Raw genomic sequence first — 20,693 nt, 5'->3', positions numbered from 1 at the left:
ATCTACATGCCACACATAAACTAGCACTGTCTAGCTGTGAAAAGCTAATAAAATGCACAGTTAAGAGACGGCCTTCAAGGGCTTAGACATTAGCCTATGAGCCTACCTAGGTTTAGCCTTCAACAAAGAATACCAAAAGAGCAAAGCAAATTTTATGAGAAAAGTAAACTGGAAAGTTGTTTAAAATTGCATGCCCTATCTGAATCATGAAAGTTTAACTTTGAATTTACTCTCTCTTTAACAATGAAGGGTTATTTTGTTATCTAGTATATATATTTTACAATGGGACAAGAGCAAAACTTAGTGGTTAATGTCATGAGATGCAGGACACAGCATAGAAGGTACAACCCTATTTTATTGCAGAGCATAGAAGTATACAGCTTGCACAGCACATATAACTTAGTAACTGTAACATAGATAATAATGGCTAAAGGCCATGCTCACATCCGATGACGTCCCACTCTCATCACATCTTCCCCTTTTTCAAAGAATAAAGCATACATTTTTTATTTTTTTTAGATTACAATAAATAACAATGTATACAGGAAGCATACTTTTTTTCTTCTTCTAGTGTACAACAAATAACAAAGTATTAAGAGAATACATATAAATATCAAGAAATACAATCCTGACTTGGACATCGGGGCAGACTACCCTAGACCACAGTGACCATGGGATTACTCTGCCCATTCTTCTGGTTACTGCTCTAACTACAGTGTTAATCCCGATAGCGGGCTGGAAGTTTCACCACTTTTCCGCTTGACATTATTTTACATGAACTGTACTCTGGTGCAGAGGAACGTAATTGAGAGTCTGCTGGGAGCAAAGAAGTATCCCCGCTGTGGTCTTGCTGAGGGGAATTCACCCCTCTTAAAACAGGGGATCCCACCGGCTGTGGCTCTGAGGCATCCAGTCCAAAACTCTCAGGTACTGGCTGAAGATGTCTTCTATTTCGACGTGTGACTGTCCCTCCATCAGTAAGGACTACTTAAGACCTTGGTTCTAGAGAGCGTCCTATTACCGTAGCAGGTGTCTTCCATTTCTTCTCATCGTCCAGCTTAACTCTGACATTTTGGCCCACATTCAGCTCCTGCAAGGGCCTCACAGAGTGTTTTCTGTCGTACAAGAATCGGTAGTCCATTTTCGCCTCTTCATCCGTCCTAAGGACCTCGTCCCGAGGAACAGAGTGGGCTGGCTGGAAAACACCCACAGAGGGTAGTGTAGTGCAGATCTGATGTCCTAGCATCAACTGTGCTGGGCTGGCTTGGATGAGAGTCACCCAATAGGCCAAGAGAGCTAGATACGGCTCAGATTGCTTTAAAATGAACTTGGTTGTTTGAACTGCCCTTTCAACCATTCCATTGGCCTGCGGGTAATGTGGACTTACGTAGAATAGACAAAATTATATTCACTGCTAAAAGAACTGAACTCCATGGTAGCAAACTGCATTAAGTTATCACTCACTAACTCCATTGGTATGCCCCACCGAGTGAACAAGCTCTTGAGACGAGTGATAACGGCTTGACTGGTGATCTCATTCAAGAGTGCAATCTCCAAATACCTGGAATAGTAGTCAATCATAACTAGGTACTTCTTCCCATGCAGTTTGCACACATCTGCGGCTATCTTCTGCCACAGGCCTGCAGGCAGCGGGGTAGAAATCAAGGGCTCCCTTCTCTGAGTAGGCTGATGTTTTTCGGCAAAAGGCACATTTTGATACATGGCTTGCAATGTCGGTACTGATACCAGGCCACCATACCGCCATAGCTGCCCTTTCTCTGCACTTTGTAATGCCCAAGTGGCCATCATGAATCCTGCTTAACATCTCCTGCCACATGCTAACAGGAATAACAATGCGGTCTTGGAACAGCACCAAACCGTCCAGCTCCATGAGCTGTGACCTCTCTGACTGGTAAGAACTTAAAGACATCCAGGCTGCCCAGCTCTTGGGCCAACCTTCTTTTATGTACTTAATAACTTCTTGAAGATCTGTATCTAAACGTGTCTCCTTTCTTATTTGCTCTAGCTTTCCTGAGGAAATGGATTTGGATGCCAGAACTGAATCCAGGTACACTTTCACATCTGATTCCATTTAAGATTCTTCAGCAGCAGGCATTGGGAGCCTGGAAAGTATCTGCCACAACCAGTTGTTTCCCCGGCACATGCACTGCCTGAACATTGAACCTGAGCAGCCTCATCAGAAGTCTCTGGCATCTTAGGGGTGTTTTGTCAATATCTTAGGAGTTGATTAGAGGGAGTGGTTTATGGTCAGTTTCAAGACTGAACTTCTCCCAATACTGACTAAAACTATACAACAATTTGGAACCATAGCAGGATACAAGATTAACATGGAAAAATCAGAACTGTTATGGTTAAACAAGCCAACAAAATTTACATATAAACATCCATTTAAAGAAGTACGAGCAATAAAATACTTAGGCATAACCCTAACACGAGACCCACAGGAATGGTATGAAAACAATTTTACTCAATTTTTTTCATACTGCAAAAAGAAAACCTTAGACTGGATGAGTCTTCCAATCTCTATCACAGCGCAAATAATGTTAGTTAAAATAATTTTATTTCCTAAATTACTGTACCTATTACAAAATATTCCTCTCCTTTTAAATAAATCAGATATAAACAAGTTCAACCAAATATGTACAAAATTTATATGGGGAGGAAAAAGAGCACGAATCTCCATAAACAAACTGATGAGGACTAAAGAATACGCCGACCTAGCTTTCCCAAACATAGAATTTTATAATTTAGCTGCACTTCTTAAATTTGCTCTAGATTGGGTAACTGAACAGGATTATGTGACATTTTCCCAATGTGAAAATAATATTATTGCGCCATATAAGTTAAAAGCGATACTTCACTGCCACAAATCTAAATTACCAGTAATAATTACTAATATGTACACTTTTAAACATATAATATTGGCATGGCAAAAGTACTGCCTGGAAAATAAGATCAACCCCCACTGTTCAAACTATCTAACTATTATGGGGAACCCAGAATTTACACCAGGTCTTTCCTATGGGGTTTTTTCGCAATGGTAAGCCAAGGGTCTAATATACATTAAACAACTATTACTACCAAACCTAAGTATTGACTCCTTTCAAAACATAGCAACCCAATTTAATTTACCTAACCGAGACTTTTATGCTTACCTACAAATCAGGAATTATATCAATAAGCTACAAATAAAGTACAATTCAACATGGACATTAGGGGTGTTAGAAAGTAGAATTAAACTATTTCAAGGTGGAATACACTCAATAGCCCATTTATACAACCTGATAAACTCCAACTCTAATTTAACTCAGATAGAGGGGATTACAAATAAATGGCGGGAGGATTTTCCAAGTATAAATAGTTCAGATGTACAGGAGAGTCTCAGAATAATAAATAAAACATGGGTACCAACAGTATGGCGTGAATCACACCTGAAAGTAATAAATAAAGTATATATAACAGCACACAATCTTAGAAAGTGGTATAAATCAAATCACACCTGCCCGAAATGCAATACACAAGTAGCAGATATAGTACATTATTTTTGGGCATGTCCCAAAATCCATCAACTTTGGCTACAAATTAACTACTGGTTGAAAAAGAACTTATTAATAGGGGATGAAATCCTAAAACAACATGTGTTTTTCCTAGTAAAATATTCAGAACAACACAAAGATAATAATTTAATTAATACTATAATATTACTAGTACGAAACCTCATATTAAAAAGATGGAAATCTCCAAAAGCACCTAAGTTTGTAGAATTTAAAAAAACATTGATAAATCAATGTGTCATTGAACAAATATCGATACAATACCCCAGTAATATTCAGATTCAAAATTATTTCAAAAAGTGGATAAAAGTCATTAAAAGCCTTCCAGAAAACGCGCAAACTCAATTAGTTAAACCATTTAGTACCACTGAATATGTACTGCAAAATGTATATGCAGGCCACTTTCCGGAATGTTGGGCACCGATATAGACTATGGCTGTGGGAAGGGGGATGACGGGAGGAGAGATATACTTTTTTCTTTTGCCTCCTTAAGCTATGGGAAAAAACGAGTATCATGACACTAGCTATTATTGTTTATTTCAATCCCAATACGGAAAATGTATGTAATGTTTTGCTTTTGTTGTGTTCTTTGTCTTGTTTTTTTCTTTTTTCTTTTTTGATCTGTGAATCTATCTGAAAATTAATAAAATATAATAAAAAAAAAAAAAAGACTGAACTTCTCTAAACCCACTAAGTAACGCTGGAAGCGCTCACAGGCCCAAACTTCAGCCAGGCACTCTTTCTCAATTTGGGCGTATTTCGATTCTGCAGCCATCAGTGTACGGGAACAGTAGGCAATGGGCTGTAGTTTGTTCTCATTCAGCTGCAAGAGGGCAGCCCCTAGCCCATATTTGCTCGCATCAGCACTAACCAAAGTCTTTTTAGTATGGTCGTAGAACCCCAACACTGGGGCAGTCCCCAGCAGGGACTTGACTTGTACAAAAGTTTCTTCCTGTGAAGGTCCCCAGACCCAGGCAACATCTTTCTTCAACAACTCTGTAGTACTGTGGATAAATCTGGAAGGAACCTGTCCACATAATTCACAAGGCCTAATATTTGTCTTAGATCATGTACATCAGAAGGACTTTTCATCTGTTCATTAGCAAGGATTTTATCAGGGTCCGACTTGATGCCATCTCCATTGAGGATATGCCCAAAGTAACATGGAGATGGGTGACAAATTAAAACCTAGGGGTTATACCTCCGAAAGAAATCAAGGAGGTAGCATTAATACCCAGGAATAGTCTGCTGGAATCATCCAAACCAAAAGTAAAGTTTAAGAAAAAACAAGATCGCATGGTTTTTGTCACAAAGTTTAATAATTTGAGTAATCAAATAATTTCTATACTTAGAAAGCATTAGCACATTTTGAGCACATGTAATCCCTTGGTTAAGAAATTTCAGTCAGACTTTATGCCAGCCTACAGGAGAAGTAAAACTTACAAGATAGACTTATTAAGGCTGATATAGGCCCTAAGAAATTGAATGTAAAAACCTATATTTCTGAAAAATATTCAGGTTGTTACCCCTGTTTGGTGTGCTCCAGCTGCAATAGCATGACAAAGGGTAAATATTTCTTTCATCCCAACACTGGTAAGAAATATAGTATCAGAGGCCTATATACTTGCAATATACATGATCAAATGCCCTTGTGTGCGGAGTTACATCGGAGAGACCACTAGGATGGTCCGGAAGAGGATATGTGAACATAGGTCTGATATTAGAAATAGAAAGATCAAAAATCCAGTAGCTGAACACTTTATCCAGGCAGGCCATAATATATGTCAATTTAGGTTTCAGATTATAGATCACATAGCTTTTCCCAGAAGGGGAGGGGACAGAGAATTGTTTTTAAGGCAGAAGGAGGTTTTTTGGATAAAATAATTGGAAACCTGTCATCTGATAGGTATGAATAAGGAATATGACCTTTCTGTCTTCCTTTGATATACCAGATGCCCTCTTTTTGCCTTATAAACAATTGATGATGATTATATATATGATACTTTGTAGACTGTACGTGCTTTTTCTGTATTTGAATATATTTAACATGTATTATTGTTTCAATTTGTAACGATTTTTTGTATATATGTGCACTTTGTATTTTCTGTCACTAGATGGTGTATCCTCCATATCTGCTATGTATCATACAGAATCTAATTGTAATTATACAATCAATGGGTTAAAAGTTGGAGGTGTGGTTTGTTTTACCTACCACTTTATTAAGGTGTGATACCTGCATTAATGTATTGACATGACTAAGGACTAGAGGTCCAAAATGTTGTCTTTTTTACCTTGATGTCCCAATAAAGACAAAAGTTTTGTTCAACTGGTAAGCTCTAATTACATGTACCCACATGGTGAATTTCCTCTGCTTGTACTCACAGCTGGCAAGAAATTTCCCTGCACAATCGATGCGGCCACCAGGAACTTAGTGGAACTTTTGTTGTAAGTTTCGCCAGCTGAGGCTGTCGAGGCAGTTTTATGAATGCTGCAAGGGACATAACAGTGATGTCTGTTCCTGTGTCAATCTTGAAGGCAACCTTGGCTCCCATTACAGTAAGGGTAACCCGCCAATCTTCATCTGAACCAGACCGTTCAACAATAGACCCTACAAAGGACACTTCTTGACACTCCTGGTCACTATCCACCTGCATCTCCTTGATGGATTCAGTTTTACACACCACTTCAAAATGGCCCATTCGGTTACACTACCTACATCTTTTATCTTTAGCAGGGCATATGACGTTCTGATCAGGGGTACTGTTACACCGCGTGCAGCGAGCCTGCTGCACCCATCCACTTCTGGGCCTATATGTTGCCCTAAGTCTAAAGCTCACACTGTGACTTTCACCTGCAGCTCGCCAGAACTGCTGCACCTTATCCACAATACTCTTAGACCTCAGATCAGCACTTTGCTTTTTCACCAGTTCACTCTGGCGGGCCATCCTAATTGACCCATCTAACGTTAATTTAGCCTCCAACTGTAGCTTCAGTAAGACCTCAGCATCTGCAATTCCTATACGTATTCTGTCTCTAATTTGCTCTTTTTAAGCAACACCAAACTCACAGAATTCCGCTAGTTCATACAGGCTGTGCACAAATGATTCCATAGATTCTCCGACTCCCACACGCTGAGCACGTTTGTAAAAGCAAGCCCTCTCATGAATCACATTTCTTTTGGGCACAAAGTGAGCACTGAATTTGTTCATAACTATTTCAAAGTCAAATTCTTCCCCTTCTTGGAATGTAAAGGCATTAAACACTGGCTCCACATATTTCCCCATAGAGTATAAAAGAGAACTAACTTGTACTTCACCCCTCTCCTTGTCCACCATGGAAGCAATCCTGAAGCATTGAAACCACTGATGCCATGTGGGCCAAGCTGCAGGCTGAGAGAAATCAAAAGGCTCAAGTGGGTTAAACTTCGACATCATCATTACTCAGGAAACAGAAGTGCAGGCAAGTACTTCTGACACCATATCATGAGATGCAGGACACAGCATAGAAGGTAAAATGCTATTTTATTGCAGAGCATAGAAGTATACAGCTTGCACAGCACATCTAAGTTAGTAACTGCGACATAGATAATAACGGCCACGCTACCATCCAGTGACGTCACACTCCCACTCTCATCACAGTTATTATGAAAAACATGTCAGTTTTTGAATACTGTAAAGCATAACGGTTGTGTTGAACTGGTAACGGACATACACATGGCAAAGGTTACAGATACTTTACGATAAATAAACCACCTTTTGGATCATCATTGTCTATGCTGTATTTTTCCATTGTGTAGTATCAGTCCTATAAAGCTAACAGTTATCGATGTATTGTTTTTAGACTTGTGCAGTAGCGAATAATTTGTTCATGATGAACCATTCATAACAAATATTCTGAAACATTAGTTTTTCAAAATTTTAATTTGCGTCACTATTCGGTATTTGTTTTGTTTAAAACGAAACGAATACTGAATATTCGGTAACATTTACATTTGTTTTTGCTAAAATTAATGTAATTGTTCCTTTACTGCGGGTGAAAAAATGTCACCTGTAGTTTTATACTTACCTATAGCGGGCTGGGGGAGCCATGCTAATACCGACCCTTCTTCACAGAGCCTGGGATCCCTGGCGCTAAGCCTACTATTAGCTCGGCACTGGGTTCTACGGAGAAGGGTTGGAATTCTAAAGCTAAGTTAAAGGAAACAAATGCCTACAACAAATTATATAGTATATATATTCCTTTCTTCAAGTGCATATGTTTGGAAATTTGTTTAGTGAAACCGCAATGAATTTCCGTATTTAAGAATAAATGCACGTCTAACAGTTTTATAAGGAAATAAGAAAATAAACAATTATAGCAAAAATGTAATCTCATACATTGTTCAATATCTACATTTGAATTTAAAATTTTGCACATTAATTATTACTAGTACTTTTACTACTGAGTTATAACATTTTTCCATTTTCAAATACTTTATAGATGGCGTTGAATAATACCATCAGTTATAGTATCCATGATTATTATCCAGTATTATTCAGATTACAAACAATTATTTGGGTCTCATTCTCAGTTATCGCTAAAATTAGTTTTGGGTTTTCTCAACCATAAATACCCAATCACAATTCTCAGGTATGAAATAGTTAGCAACAGGTGTCAATAATCTTTGAGCAAGCTATATATTATCTAACTTCCACATCTACTAAACTCCTATAGTGTATTAAAAATAAAAAATTCTTTTAATGATAAAATGTAACAATATCAAATTATAACTTAAATAAAAGTAATTTAAAATTAAAAAACATTAAAGTGATATTATGTTCTAATATGTCAGAGCAATGCATGTTATTATTGCCCGGCTCCTTGCATATAGCTATGTGTTTAATGCTTTTCAGCATGCCCCATACTTTAAATGGATAGCACAATTAGCTCTATTAGTGTGTTAAATGTTGCACTTGAGCGCAACCCATAATACCACTGTGAAATTTAGTGCTTTTTATGAATTAAAATAAACCATTATTATTAAAGGGACATGAAACCCAAACTTTTTCTTTCACAATTCAGACAAAGCATGACAAATTTAAACAACCTTCCAATGTATTCTATTATTTATTTATTTTGTTCTTTTGGTATCCTTTGTTGAAAAGCATACCTAGGTAGCCTTAGGAGCAGCTGATTGGTGACTGCAAATAAATGCCTCGTGTTATTAGCTCACCCATGTGCATTGCTGTTTCTTCAACAAAGGTTACCAAGAGAATAATACAAACTAGATAATAGAAGTGAATTGGAAAATTGTTTACATTTGTATTCTCTATCTGAATCATGAAAGATAAATCTGCCCAATTCCAGCCTTGCTGAAGCACCCCCAGATCATCACCGATCTTCAACCAAATTTCACAGTTGATGTGAGACACTGTTATAGGCCTCTCCAGGTCTTTGACTAACCATCAGATGACCAGGGCTTGGGCAAAGCTGTAAATTGGACTCATCAGAAACCTGGAATCGCATAGATTTATCTTTGTGAAGGAAGTATGAATCAAGCCATGTAGAAGGTTATCATGGAAGAAAACTTGCTTTCTTCTGCTCTGACAATGTTCCCCAACTCTGAGGATTGGTTTTCCAGCAGGACAATGCTCCATACAGTACAACAAGGTCAATTAAGATGGGGATGGAGGACCACTAGATCAAGACCCTGTCATGACTAGCCCAACCTCCAGACCTGAACCCCATTGAAAATCTCTGGAATGTGATCAAGAGGAAGATGGATGGTCACACGCCATAAAACAAAGCCCAGTGGCTTACATTTTTGTGCCAGGTGTGGCATAAAGTCACCCAACAGCAATGTGAAAGACCGCTGGAGAGCATGCCAAGTTGCATAAAAGCTGTGAAAATCAGGGTTATTCCACCAAATATTGATTTCTTACCTCTTGATAAGTTAAAACATTGGAATTGTCATTTTTTTTTTAAAATAATATTTTTTGAGAGACAGGCAGTGTACAGAGTTACAGGTACATATAAACAGGTCTGTTACATAGAGGGATGCTGCAAATAATGAGCCGGTACATAGGGGAGGAACCACTCTAGAGCAGCCTAAATACTAATAAATGTACAATTATATATAGTATAAGAAATAGCAACATAGATCCAGATCAATCAAATCATACAGTTGAAATATAACCTGCATAGGACACGTCTACAAGTCGTCTATTCTGTACATGAGCTGCAAAGACAAAAACAGTAACCTGAGCTCTCAGTTTTTCGTTTCTTTTTAACCTCCATAACATATAGAGGCTACTCTTGGACCTCAACGTTAAGTGATATAGGAACCTTGGAGGTTGGTATGGTATAACAATGTAGATGAGCAGACATATATACTGGTCTAGATTTGGGGTGTTAGAGTTGTATTCTTAGAGAAAGAAGCAATCTAAGGTGCAGTTTTAGTGATAAGAGGTGGTGTACAGGTTTAAATAGATACAAGTTTCTAGATTGTAAGTTCCCACAGGAATAGAGCCCTCAATTCCTCCTGTATGTGTTTGAAAATGTTGTCCTGTGTCTTAGAAGTTTTATATTATTGTTTTATTTAAATTAACTGTATCCATGGACAGCACTGCGGAATATGATGGGGCTTCATAAATAAAGTATAATAATAATAAGTGATATACTAATTGTAAATGTCTCTGTTAGTTTTGTGTAAGGCTTAGACTCCATCATATATACTAAGTGGGAAGCCTGGTCTATAATACATGAGGGTATTTGAAAAACCAATTCAAGACTTATTCTCAACTATATATAGCCTCTGTATCTGGGATGGATTCCTAGTTATATATGTTTAACTAATCACTTGAGAGAACTATATCTTATCAGATGCTTTTATAGTAGAGCATTTAGACAAATAACTCAGGGATGTAGAAAGTTCAAAGGATTTATTTTCCTAGATTTACTAAGTAAACATGTTGGGGGGGGGGCAGACGGAGCCAGATGTGAAATAGTGTTAGCCCAGATGAAAAGTAGCGGCCGCTTAAGGACTGCTCAGATTGGATTTATATAAGAGAAGGGCTGTGGGGGGTTCTATCAAATATAACATAACTAAAGAAGTGACATTTGGAATATGATGCATGGGGAGGGAAAATGATAGGGGTTTAATAGGTCCGTTCACCATTAGGGGCTGATTTATCATGTGTCTAGCGGGCATGATCCGCTGTAGCAATCATGTCCACCAGACATTGATACATTCCGACAGCATACGCTGTCGGCATTTATCATTAAACAAGCATTTCTTGTGAAATGCTTGTGCAATGCAGCCCCCTGCACATTTGCAGCTTCTTAACTCCTGTTTCCGGCGAGCTTGAAGGCTCGCGTGGAAACAGAGGCATTGGGGCCGATACGGGGCTTGGTAAATCGGCCCCATAGTGTCAACACATTGTAAGAGGTAGAAACCAGTAGCAACATATATTCATTTCGAAAGGAACTACTGTAATCACAAAACTGGTTAGTAATGCAGGAGGAACATAATGATTTACATAAAAGGCATACTTAGGAGAAAAAAGGGAAAACTATATATATATATATATATCCATAAATAAATAACTATAGCTTCAACTAAATCTCAGTAGTTTATAGAATAAAACAAAAATGTAAATTATATTTTTTTTTACAGAGCTGTATAAATAAAGATACAGATATATAAAACACACATCTTAAACACAAATTTAAATTATTAATCTAAAATGCATTTGAATTGCCATCTCTTGTGTCTTAAAAAAAGCTTTTAAAAACTTACTTTTCTTTCCTGCAGAATCAGAATGACTTGGTATATGAAGCCGGCAGTCTATGTGACCTGAGTTCAAATTCCAAACAATAATTTCACCATCATAACTTGAACTAGCAAGGAATTTAGGTGGATTCTGAGCTAAGCACAGAATATCTTCTCTGTGACCTCGAATCTACAGGGGAAAAAAAGTAAAAAAAATGCTGTTTCTGATTTACATAATCCAGGTCAGAAGATTAGCAGTAAACTCTGCTGTGTAATACTGATTTTTTGCTCTTAGCGATAGTTCACAACATAATCTAATTTGTTATTCAAAATATGCATAACTTGTTCCAACAGCATTTAAGACAAAATGATCAATTTTATGCTTCCTGCTGTTTTTTAAAGGGATATGAAATCAAAAAATTTTCTTTTGTAATTTGGACAACATATATAATTTAAAAAAAGTTTTAAATTTATTTCTGTAATCTAATTTACTTTGTTCTCATGGTATTTTTTATTGAAGAGATATCTTGATAGGTAGAGTGGACATTTCTGGAGCAGTACATTCAAATTAAAGGGACACTAAACCCAAATTTTTTATTTCATGATTCAGATAGAGCATGCAATTTTAAGCAACTTTCTAATTTACTCCTATTATCAATTATTCTTCGTTCTCTTGCTTTCTTTATTTGAAAAAGAAGGCATCTAAGCTAAGGAGCCAGCCAATTTTTGGTTCATACCCTGGACAGCACTTGTTTATTGGTACTGTACAATCAGCAAGGACAACCCAGGTTGTGAACCAAAAAAGGGCCGCTTCTAAACTTACATTCTTGCTTTTCAGATAACGATAGCAAGAGAATGAAGAAAAATTGATAATAGGAGTAAATTAGAAAGTTGCTTAAAATTGCATCATGAATCATGAAAGAAAAAATTGGGTTCAGTGTCCCTTTAACACTGGTGACAGCTACTGTTCTTGCAAATGTATAACATAGTTATAAATCTGCTGCCATATATTGCTCCACTCACATTCACGCTCCTACACCTTCCTACCTGCTTTTCAACAAAGGAAACCAAGAGAACTAAGTACATTTGATAACAGAAATAAATTGGAAACAGTCTATCTGAATCATGAATATATTTTTTTTTGTTTTATGTCACTTTAAATTTTTTCAGACCATTGAAGAGATCAAAGTTTTAACACAATTACATTTTCCCCCTTGTTATATGTTTTTAATTAACAATGATTTAAATGCATAAATATGGTCCTTGTTTTTAACTGTGAAGAATATGTGGCATAGTTAATTTTATTTAGCAGTGTATGGAGGACTGTGTATATCAACTGCGTAAGCAAGCTCATGAAAACTTTACATCACTGAACCCTCAATGCTATTGCCCTGAAAATGCAAACAATCTCTACAAAACAAGCTTGATATAGAACGTATTAGCAAAACGCTTGCTACAAAAATTAAAGTTAAATATAGCTCTGATAGATTTACAGCAAATAATAATCAACTCTGGAAGTTACATGATGTATCAAGATAAGTAGAATTATCAATGTGCGGGCGGACATTTACACAGTCGGCATTTATCATTGCACAAGCATTTCTAGTAAAATGCTTGTGCAATGCCACCCCCTGCACATTCGCGGCCAATCGGCCGCTAGCAGGGGGTGTCAATCAACCCAATTGTATTCGATCGGGCGGATTGCTGTCCACTGCCTCAGAGGTGGCGGACAAATTAAGGAGCGCTTCTCAACTCCTGTTTCCGGCGAGCCTGAAGGCTCGCGCAGAAACAGATACATTTGGATCAATACAGAGCTTAATGAATCGGCCCCGTAGAATCAAGTTTAACTACTTGTAGTAAAAAAAACAAACGAAAAAACACTTTTCAGTATTTTATCATTCCTAAATATGTGCCCTTTTCCTGTAATTTAGAAGTAGAACTGCAGACCTATATTCCACCCAGTGCATTGGATGCACACTCTAGCGACTAATTTATAGCTGTACATTATTGGCCTGAATAGAAAAAGAAAAAAACAGAGTCACAACATGGTGGCGCCCGTTGCTTTATGACCTCTAAAACCTTACAAATATTTTTTCAATATTTAAACTAATATAATTAAAAAATACATACGCATATTATTCTTAGGTATTTATTTAGGGCTAGATTACAAGTGGAGTGCAAAATTATTGTGCACCTGCAAACGGGCAAATTTATATGATGTATACTGATGTCTACAGATTTCTGCTAGATCCTATTTGTCTAATGGGTCTTTTCATATGCAGTGAAGGGGGCAGAGTCTGTGTTTTCCATTAAAGAACCAAAACCCCCTTCCCTCCAGCACGCTACAACATAAGAAGGCCTAAATTCTAAACATGCATCATGCAACTCCAAATCAAGGGGAGCAACAGGAACTTTGTTAACGTCAGTCCAACTCTATAATATTAGCTTATGAATTTCCACTTAACCTGGACTCAAGTAATGAAAGCGCAACCTGACGTGCACAAAAATCCTCCATCTAGCGAAGTTAATACGGGAGCGGAAGCGCTAATCTGCGCTCTACTCATAATCTAGCCCACATGGAGGTAATCACTCAAAAAAATTTAGGAAACTTAAAAATGGTCAAACAACCTATGATGGATTGATTCTTTTAAGAAAGTTTTCAGTGTACTTCTATTGTCAAATTTACTAAGTTCTCTTGGTATCCATTTGTTGAGAATAGGGCCTAGGTTGGCTCAGAAGCAGCAATGCACCACTATAACTTGATCATGCACATGGAGCGCGTCTGTATAAGGGCCATGGTACCTCTGCTGTTACAATTGACACACTTTTAGCACCCATATCATGGCTTTAAGTGGATCAATAGATCATATTTATGTACACGCTGGATTTCTTCCCTTATATGGTGGTACACCATGCATGCCTGGACATTTAGGTGTTGATCGAGGTACAGTCTGTGGCCCCGGAGATCACATGCCACCTACAGATCCATGCTGCCTTGCTAAAGACAGATTCATTGGAGGAGATAATAGAGCATGCTTTGATGTTCCACTTTTAAAAGCTAGCTGGCTATTGGTGACTACACAAATATGCCTCTTTGCCACTGGTTACCCAGATGTGTTCAGCTAGCTCCCAAAAGTGCACAACAAATAGTTATATGCAAGCAATGGTCCAATAATAAATGAGGACATTTTCTTTTTGCACTTTTTGTCCCTTTAAGGAGTGTACTTTTAGAAGACAAATTTTTATACAGTTAAATCATGACTATTGAGTATTTTTTAGTACTTTTGGACTCAAATAACAAGTAATGATGATTTGTTTGTTTGCATGATTATTGGTTGTTTGCCAATATTGTTCCTAAAATAATGATTTAATATATATAATAATGATGTTACGGTAAGGATTAAGTTAAACATATGTTATATACATTTTTGTTTTCATTGTTTCAGATTTATTACATAATAACTTAATCCAAAATCAAAGCACAATTTAAAAATAATCATACAGGATGAATTATATAAGGCCCGTTTTTCTGTATGGGAATTAAAGGGGCATGAAACCAGGGGTCAAGTCGAGCGGGAACGCATGGGAATGGAGTTCCTGCACTATTTTTGCAGGGGGAACTAAGTCCCCCCTGGACAGAGAACAGAAACACTTCAGTTAACATGGCTGCTGTTGGTAGGAGGAGCTGGAGCACAGTCTGGTAAGAGGGATAGTGAGATCCTTTACTAATGGGCAGTAACACTTCCTACAATTCACTAAATGTAAGATTGATCACCCCACACTGTGTGTAACACATGGTGCTTACATTTCTATGTCGCTTGCTCTGGGGTTATTTTCGCTCCCCTCAGCAGAAATAGGACTATTGCACCTTAAGTGGGTGAAACTTCACCAACCCTTCATTGATTAATGAAAGCAAATTAAATCCAAAGTGTGTAGATTATATACATACAAATAAATAAAGTATTTATAAATAAATACAGCATGCGTATGTGTATAAAACAATATTAATTGTGAGGGGGGTGATGGTCTTGGTGAGTTCCCACACTTTTTTTTGTAGTACTTGACCCTTGCATGAAACCCAAAAATGTTCTTTAATAATTCAGATAGAGCATGCAATTTAAAATAAAGTTTTCAATTTATTTTTATTACCTAATGTGCTTAGTTCTCTTGGTATCCTTTGTTAAAAAGAATGTATAGAAAAGTCTCAGGAGAAGCAATTCATTACTGGGTGCTAGCTGCTAATTGGTGGCAGCACATACTGTATATGCCTCTTCTCATTGTTTCAACTAAAGTGTTCTGCTTGCTTCAAGCAGTACAGTGCTGCTCCTTCAACAGAGGATACCAAGAGAACAAATGAAATTTGATAATAAAAGTAAATTGGAAAGTTGTTTATAATTAGATGCTTTATCTGAATCATGAAAGAAAGAAAAAAATGGGTATTGAATCCATTTAAGTTACAAGTCAATGCTCAAACCCTTTTTCAAGCATCTCTAAAGTGACAGCCAATAAGCTCAATGAGGCACAGAGAGCTTCATTCTCATTACCTGAGGGTTTTATTGAATTGAGCCCAATAAATGTCAGGTCTATGCTGATTTTATTGGGCTTGCACACTTTATAGGATGAAAGTCAAATGGGCACAGCAAATGGTGGTTACAATATAATAACAGACTCTGACAAGGAAAATCTATCACAGAAATAAAGAAACTGAACAGTGAAAATGTTTATTTGTTACAAGAATGATAGCTGCTTACTAAATCATCCTTCCAGCATGGCAGTGGTGTCCAAAAATGGTGCAGGTTATCAGAGTCCTGTGAAAAGAAAAGGGCACACATTTTGTGAATACACATTGTTTACATTTATTGAGGTCATCATTATCTCATTTTTCTGTTCTAAAGTAAGATATATAAGCCAATGGTGCTACCTCTTTAATTCTGTGGACTACCTTTATCCAAATGTGAATAACTTCACTGTATTATTTGTTCGATGTAGGTGTTTTGTATTTACACATATTGTTTTTTTTTTTTTTTGCTTTATGGGTTAAAAAGAAATATATTTAGAAGCACTCAATGTCCAAAAAAGTATTTTTGACAATTGATTAATAAATTTAACTCATAAGGGGGGGGGGGTCACTCTAAATAAAAATTAAAGGGACAGGAACCCCAACATTTTTCTTTCACAGTTTGGATAGAACATACACTTTTAAACAACTTTCCAATTTACTTCCATTATCAAATTTGCTTCGCTCTCTTGTTATCCTTTGCAGAAGGGACAGCATTGCACTTCTGGCAGCTATCTGAACACATCTAGTCAGCCAATCACAAAAGACAAATGTGTGCTGGCACCAATTAGCAGCAGCTCCCACTAGTGTAGGATATGTGCGTATTCTTTTTTGAAAATAAGTGAATTTAATAGTGTCTTAAAATGACATGCTCTAACGGAATCATGCAAGTTTAATTTTGACTTTTCTATCCCTTTAAGTTCTATTTTCAAATTTGATTAGTTCAACTGTGTTGAAGAGATACCTAGGTAGGCATCTGGAGCACTACTTGGCAGGAAATGGTGCTGCCATCTAGTACTCTTGCAAATGGATAAAATTCTTGCAAAACTGCTGCTATATAGTGCTCCAGAAATGGATAACTCCTAAGTTTTACATGCCTGCTTTTCATCAAAAGATACTAAGAGAACAAAGAAAAGATTGATAATAGAAGTAAACTAGAAAATTGTTTAAAATTGCGCGCACTATCTGAACCATGAAAGAAAAAAAATTGGGTTTCATATCCCTTTACCCCAGGAGGATTGTGTTTATAAATGCTAGAATTACTAAAATGTCAGGCTTACATTTACTAAAAGGGACATGAAACCCAAAATATTTCTTTCAGGATTCACACAGATTATACATTTTTAAACAACTTTCCAATTTACTTCTGTTATCAATTTTGCTTTATTCTCTTGGTATCGTTATTGAAGAAGCAGCAATGCATTCCTGGGAGCTAGATGAACACATTTGTAAGCCAATAAAAATGGGCCTACAAGTTCAGTCACCAATCAGCAGCTAGCTCCAAGCTCCTACGCCTATCTAGATATGCTTTTCAACAAAGGATACCAAGAGAATGAAGCAAATTAGATAATAGAAGTAACTTGCAAAGTTGTTTAAAATTGTATTCTCTATCTGAATCAACCAGATGGTAAACTACAATGGCAAAGCTTTTTATTTTGAAGCTAATATGATTTACAAAGTGGTAAACACACTAACGTAGCTCATTGGATATGTGATACAAGACAGATTGCTGTTGTAATATTGCAGAGCATAAAGATATATTAATACTTTGGATTTTAAATGCTAAAAAGTACACTATGCAACATAGATGCCTATTGCAACCTGCATAGTATAGATAATCACAAGTGCTTTTTGATTACAAACACATAAGCTCCTTAGAGAGCTAATATACCTCTTCTTGGCATAGCTTTAAAGGGACACTAAACCCAATTTTTTCTCTCTCATGATTCAGATAGAGCATGCAATTTTAAGCAACTTTCTAATTTACTCCTATTATCAATTTTCTTCGTTCTCTTGCTATCTTTATTTAAAAAGTAGGAATGTTATGCATAAGAGCCGGCCCATTTTTGGTTGAGAACCTGGGTTATACTTGCTTATTGGTGGGTAAATGTAAGCCTCCAATAAGCAAGTGCTATCCATGGTGCTGAACCTAAAATGGACTGGCTGCTAAGATTTACATTCCTGCTTTTAAAATAAAGATAGCAAGAAAACGAAGAAAAATTGATAATAGGAGTAAATTATTAAGTTGCTTAAATTTCATGCTCTATCTGAATCATGAAAGAAAAAATTTTCTTAGTGTCCCTTTAATACAAATCCTATTAGAGACTCACATTAGAAATAAAGTTGCTGCAGTGTTTTAAACTTTTTATGTATTAATAAATGTTAAAGGGGCAATAAAGTCATAATTAGACATTCATGATTTAGACAGAGCATATAATTTCCAACAACTTTCCAATATACTTCTATTAATTAATTTGCTTCCTTCTCTTGTTATCCTTTGCTGAAATGTTTATCTAGGTAAGCTCAGGAGCAGCAAAGAACCTAGGTTCTAGATGCTGATTGGTGGCTGCATATATATATATATATATACCGATTGTCATTGGCTCATCCATGTGTTCAGTTAGAAACCAGAAGTGCATTGCAGCTCCTTCAACAAATGATACCAAGAGAATGAAACAAATTTGATAAAAGAAGTAAACTGGAAAGTTGTTTAAAATTTTTGTTCTACCTAAATCATGAATGAAAAATTTTGGGTTTCATGTCTCTTTAAGTTTTATTTAAAGTGACACACACCACTTCTGAGTTCAATTTAATTTAAAGGGACATGAAATTCTAAATTAGACGTTCCTGGTTCAGATAGCGCATGCCATTTAGTTCTGTTATCAAATTTAGGAGTTTATTAAACAATCTATTATTTATTAATAATCGGCATGTTAACTGCTGCTGCTGAGCCGTTTCTGATAATCATGTGATCACAAGCAGCCATTTTCATTGTTTATTAGCAGTACTTTTTCATTATCGTTAGGTTAAAAATGGCCCTATACTTAACATGTGCCAGTCTTTTTATGACTTGATAAATCTCAGACAACGCTTTTTGACTTATTACCGAGTACCCCAAAAATGTTTTGGCATATGACATTTGTTTTGCGCTTGGGCGAAACAAACTAAAATGATTCCCACTGTGGGCTAGATTATGAGTGAAGCGCTATTTGTGGCTCTCGCTTGAAAGTTAAATCCACTAGAAGTAAGGTTTTTGCGTGTGTTGCGTAGCGCATATTACAAGTTGAAAGTAAAAAGTTTTCACACGAGTGCTAACCCGACGCATCCAAAACGTGAATATCACGACGCATTAACGTACACCCTCACTTGCACGCAAACCCGATCACGTTTTCTCAAGTGTGCTAACTCGACATGAAATATAAATATTTCACATTCCAATGTTCTTCACATAGCAGAAAATGTTCTATTTATAAATATATATATATATATATATATATATATATATATATACACAAGTGTCACTCTTATGTAAACCTATAAGCTTGCTTCATGTATAAATATCCAAATTTCCTACTTACAAGATGAAACCTCAATCCTATGAGGTAAGATGTTAGCACTGCAGGGGGGGCACTTCCGTGGTATATCCTGATATCTGAATAGATGTAACCGACTCCCCTCTTGGTATATGGTAGGCTTCTAGTTTATCTGTATGGATCAATGTCTTTCCTGCTTCTTGAATATGGAATCCTTAATTCTAAAGTATGGTAGAGCTCCCAGAGAATTTTCTCTGAAAGTTAAAAATTTTACTTACACTGACTTGCTGCAGACAAACTAAGTCACAAGCAGGACACTCCAGTCTCTGGGGATATTTATCAAAAGTCTGGCGGACCTGATCCTACAGTGCGGATCAGGTCCGCCAAACCTCGCTGAATGTGGAGAGCAATACGCTCTCCGTATTCAGCATTGCACCAGCAGCTCTTGTGAGCTGCTGGTGCAACGCCGCCCCCTGCAGATTCGCGGCCAATCGGCCGCCAGCAGGGAGGTGCCAATCAACCCGATCGTACTCAATCTGGTTGATTTTCGGCGATGTCTGTCCGCTGCTCAGAGCAGGCGGACAGGGTTATGGAGCAGCGGTCTTTAGATTGCTGCTTCATAACTGGTGTTTCTGGCGATCCTGCAGGCTCGCCAGAAACACGGGCCCTCAAGCTCCATCCGGAGCTTAATAAATGGGCCCCTCTGACTGCTCCTCATGTGTGCAAGAAATGGTCCATTTCATGCACACCTGAGGAGCAGTCAGAGACTGGAGTGTCCTGCTTGTGACTTAGTTTGTCTGCAGCAAGTCAGTGCAAGTAAAATTTTTAACTTTGGGAGAAAATTCCCTGGGAGCTCTACCATACTCTGGAATTAAGGATTCCATATTAAAGAAGCAGGAAAGACATTGATCCATATGGATAAACTAGAAGCCTACCATATACCAAGAGGGGAGTCGGTTACATCTATTCAGGTATCAGGATATACCACGGAAGTGCCCCCCCTGCAGTGCTAACATCTTACCTCATAGGATTGAGGTTTCATCTTGTAAGTAGGAAATTTGGATATTTATACATGAAGCAAGCTTATAGGTTTACATAAGAGTGACATTTGGATAAATCATCCAGAATATTACATGGAGGTTTTTTATTAGACTTTATACTTTTATACATACATTGAATATTCATCTACTTCAAGTTCACTTTTTAACTACATTGTTAATACTTTGTTCTATATACTTGTGCCCAGTTTCATATTTTTCTATTTTTTATTTCTTTTT

The 20,693-nt window shown here is 37.0% G+C and overlaps 1 protein-coding gene across 1 annotated transcript in view; it reads right to left on the bottom strand.

Moving 5' to 3' along the window:
- Nucleotides 1-20,693, bottom strand: part of LOC128644541 (WD repeat-containing protein on Y chromosome-like) — a 385,306-nt gene that overhangs the window by 107,785 nt on the left and 256,828 nt on the right. The window contains exons 21-22 of the mRNA XM_053697119.1: nt 16,077-16,133; nt 11,353-11,515 (exon numbers count right to left, since the gene is read on the bottom strand). Of these exons, the coding sequence (XP_053553094.1) occupies nt 11,353-11,515; nt 16,077-16,133 (220 nt within the window). The remainder of the gene's footprint in view (nt 1-11,352; nt 11,516-16,076; nt 16,134-20,693) is intronic.

Source organism: Bombina bombina, unplaced genomic scaffold, assembly GCF_027579735.1.
Source record: "Bombina bombina isolate aBomBom1 unplaced genomic scaffold, aBomBom1.pri scaffold_398, whole genome shotgun sequence".
Taxonomy (NCBI): Eukaryota; Metazoa; Chordata; class Amphibia; order Anura; family Bombinatoridae; genus Bombina; species Bombina bombina.
The sequence above is the reverse complement of the archived record's forward strand: the minus strand, read 5'-3'. Positions and strand labels throughout refer to the sequence as shown.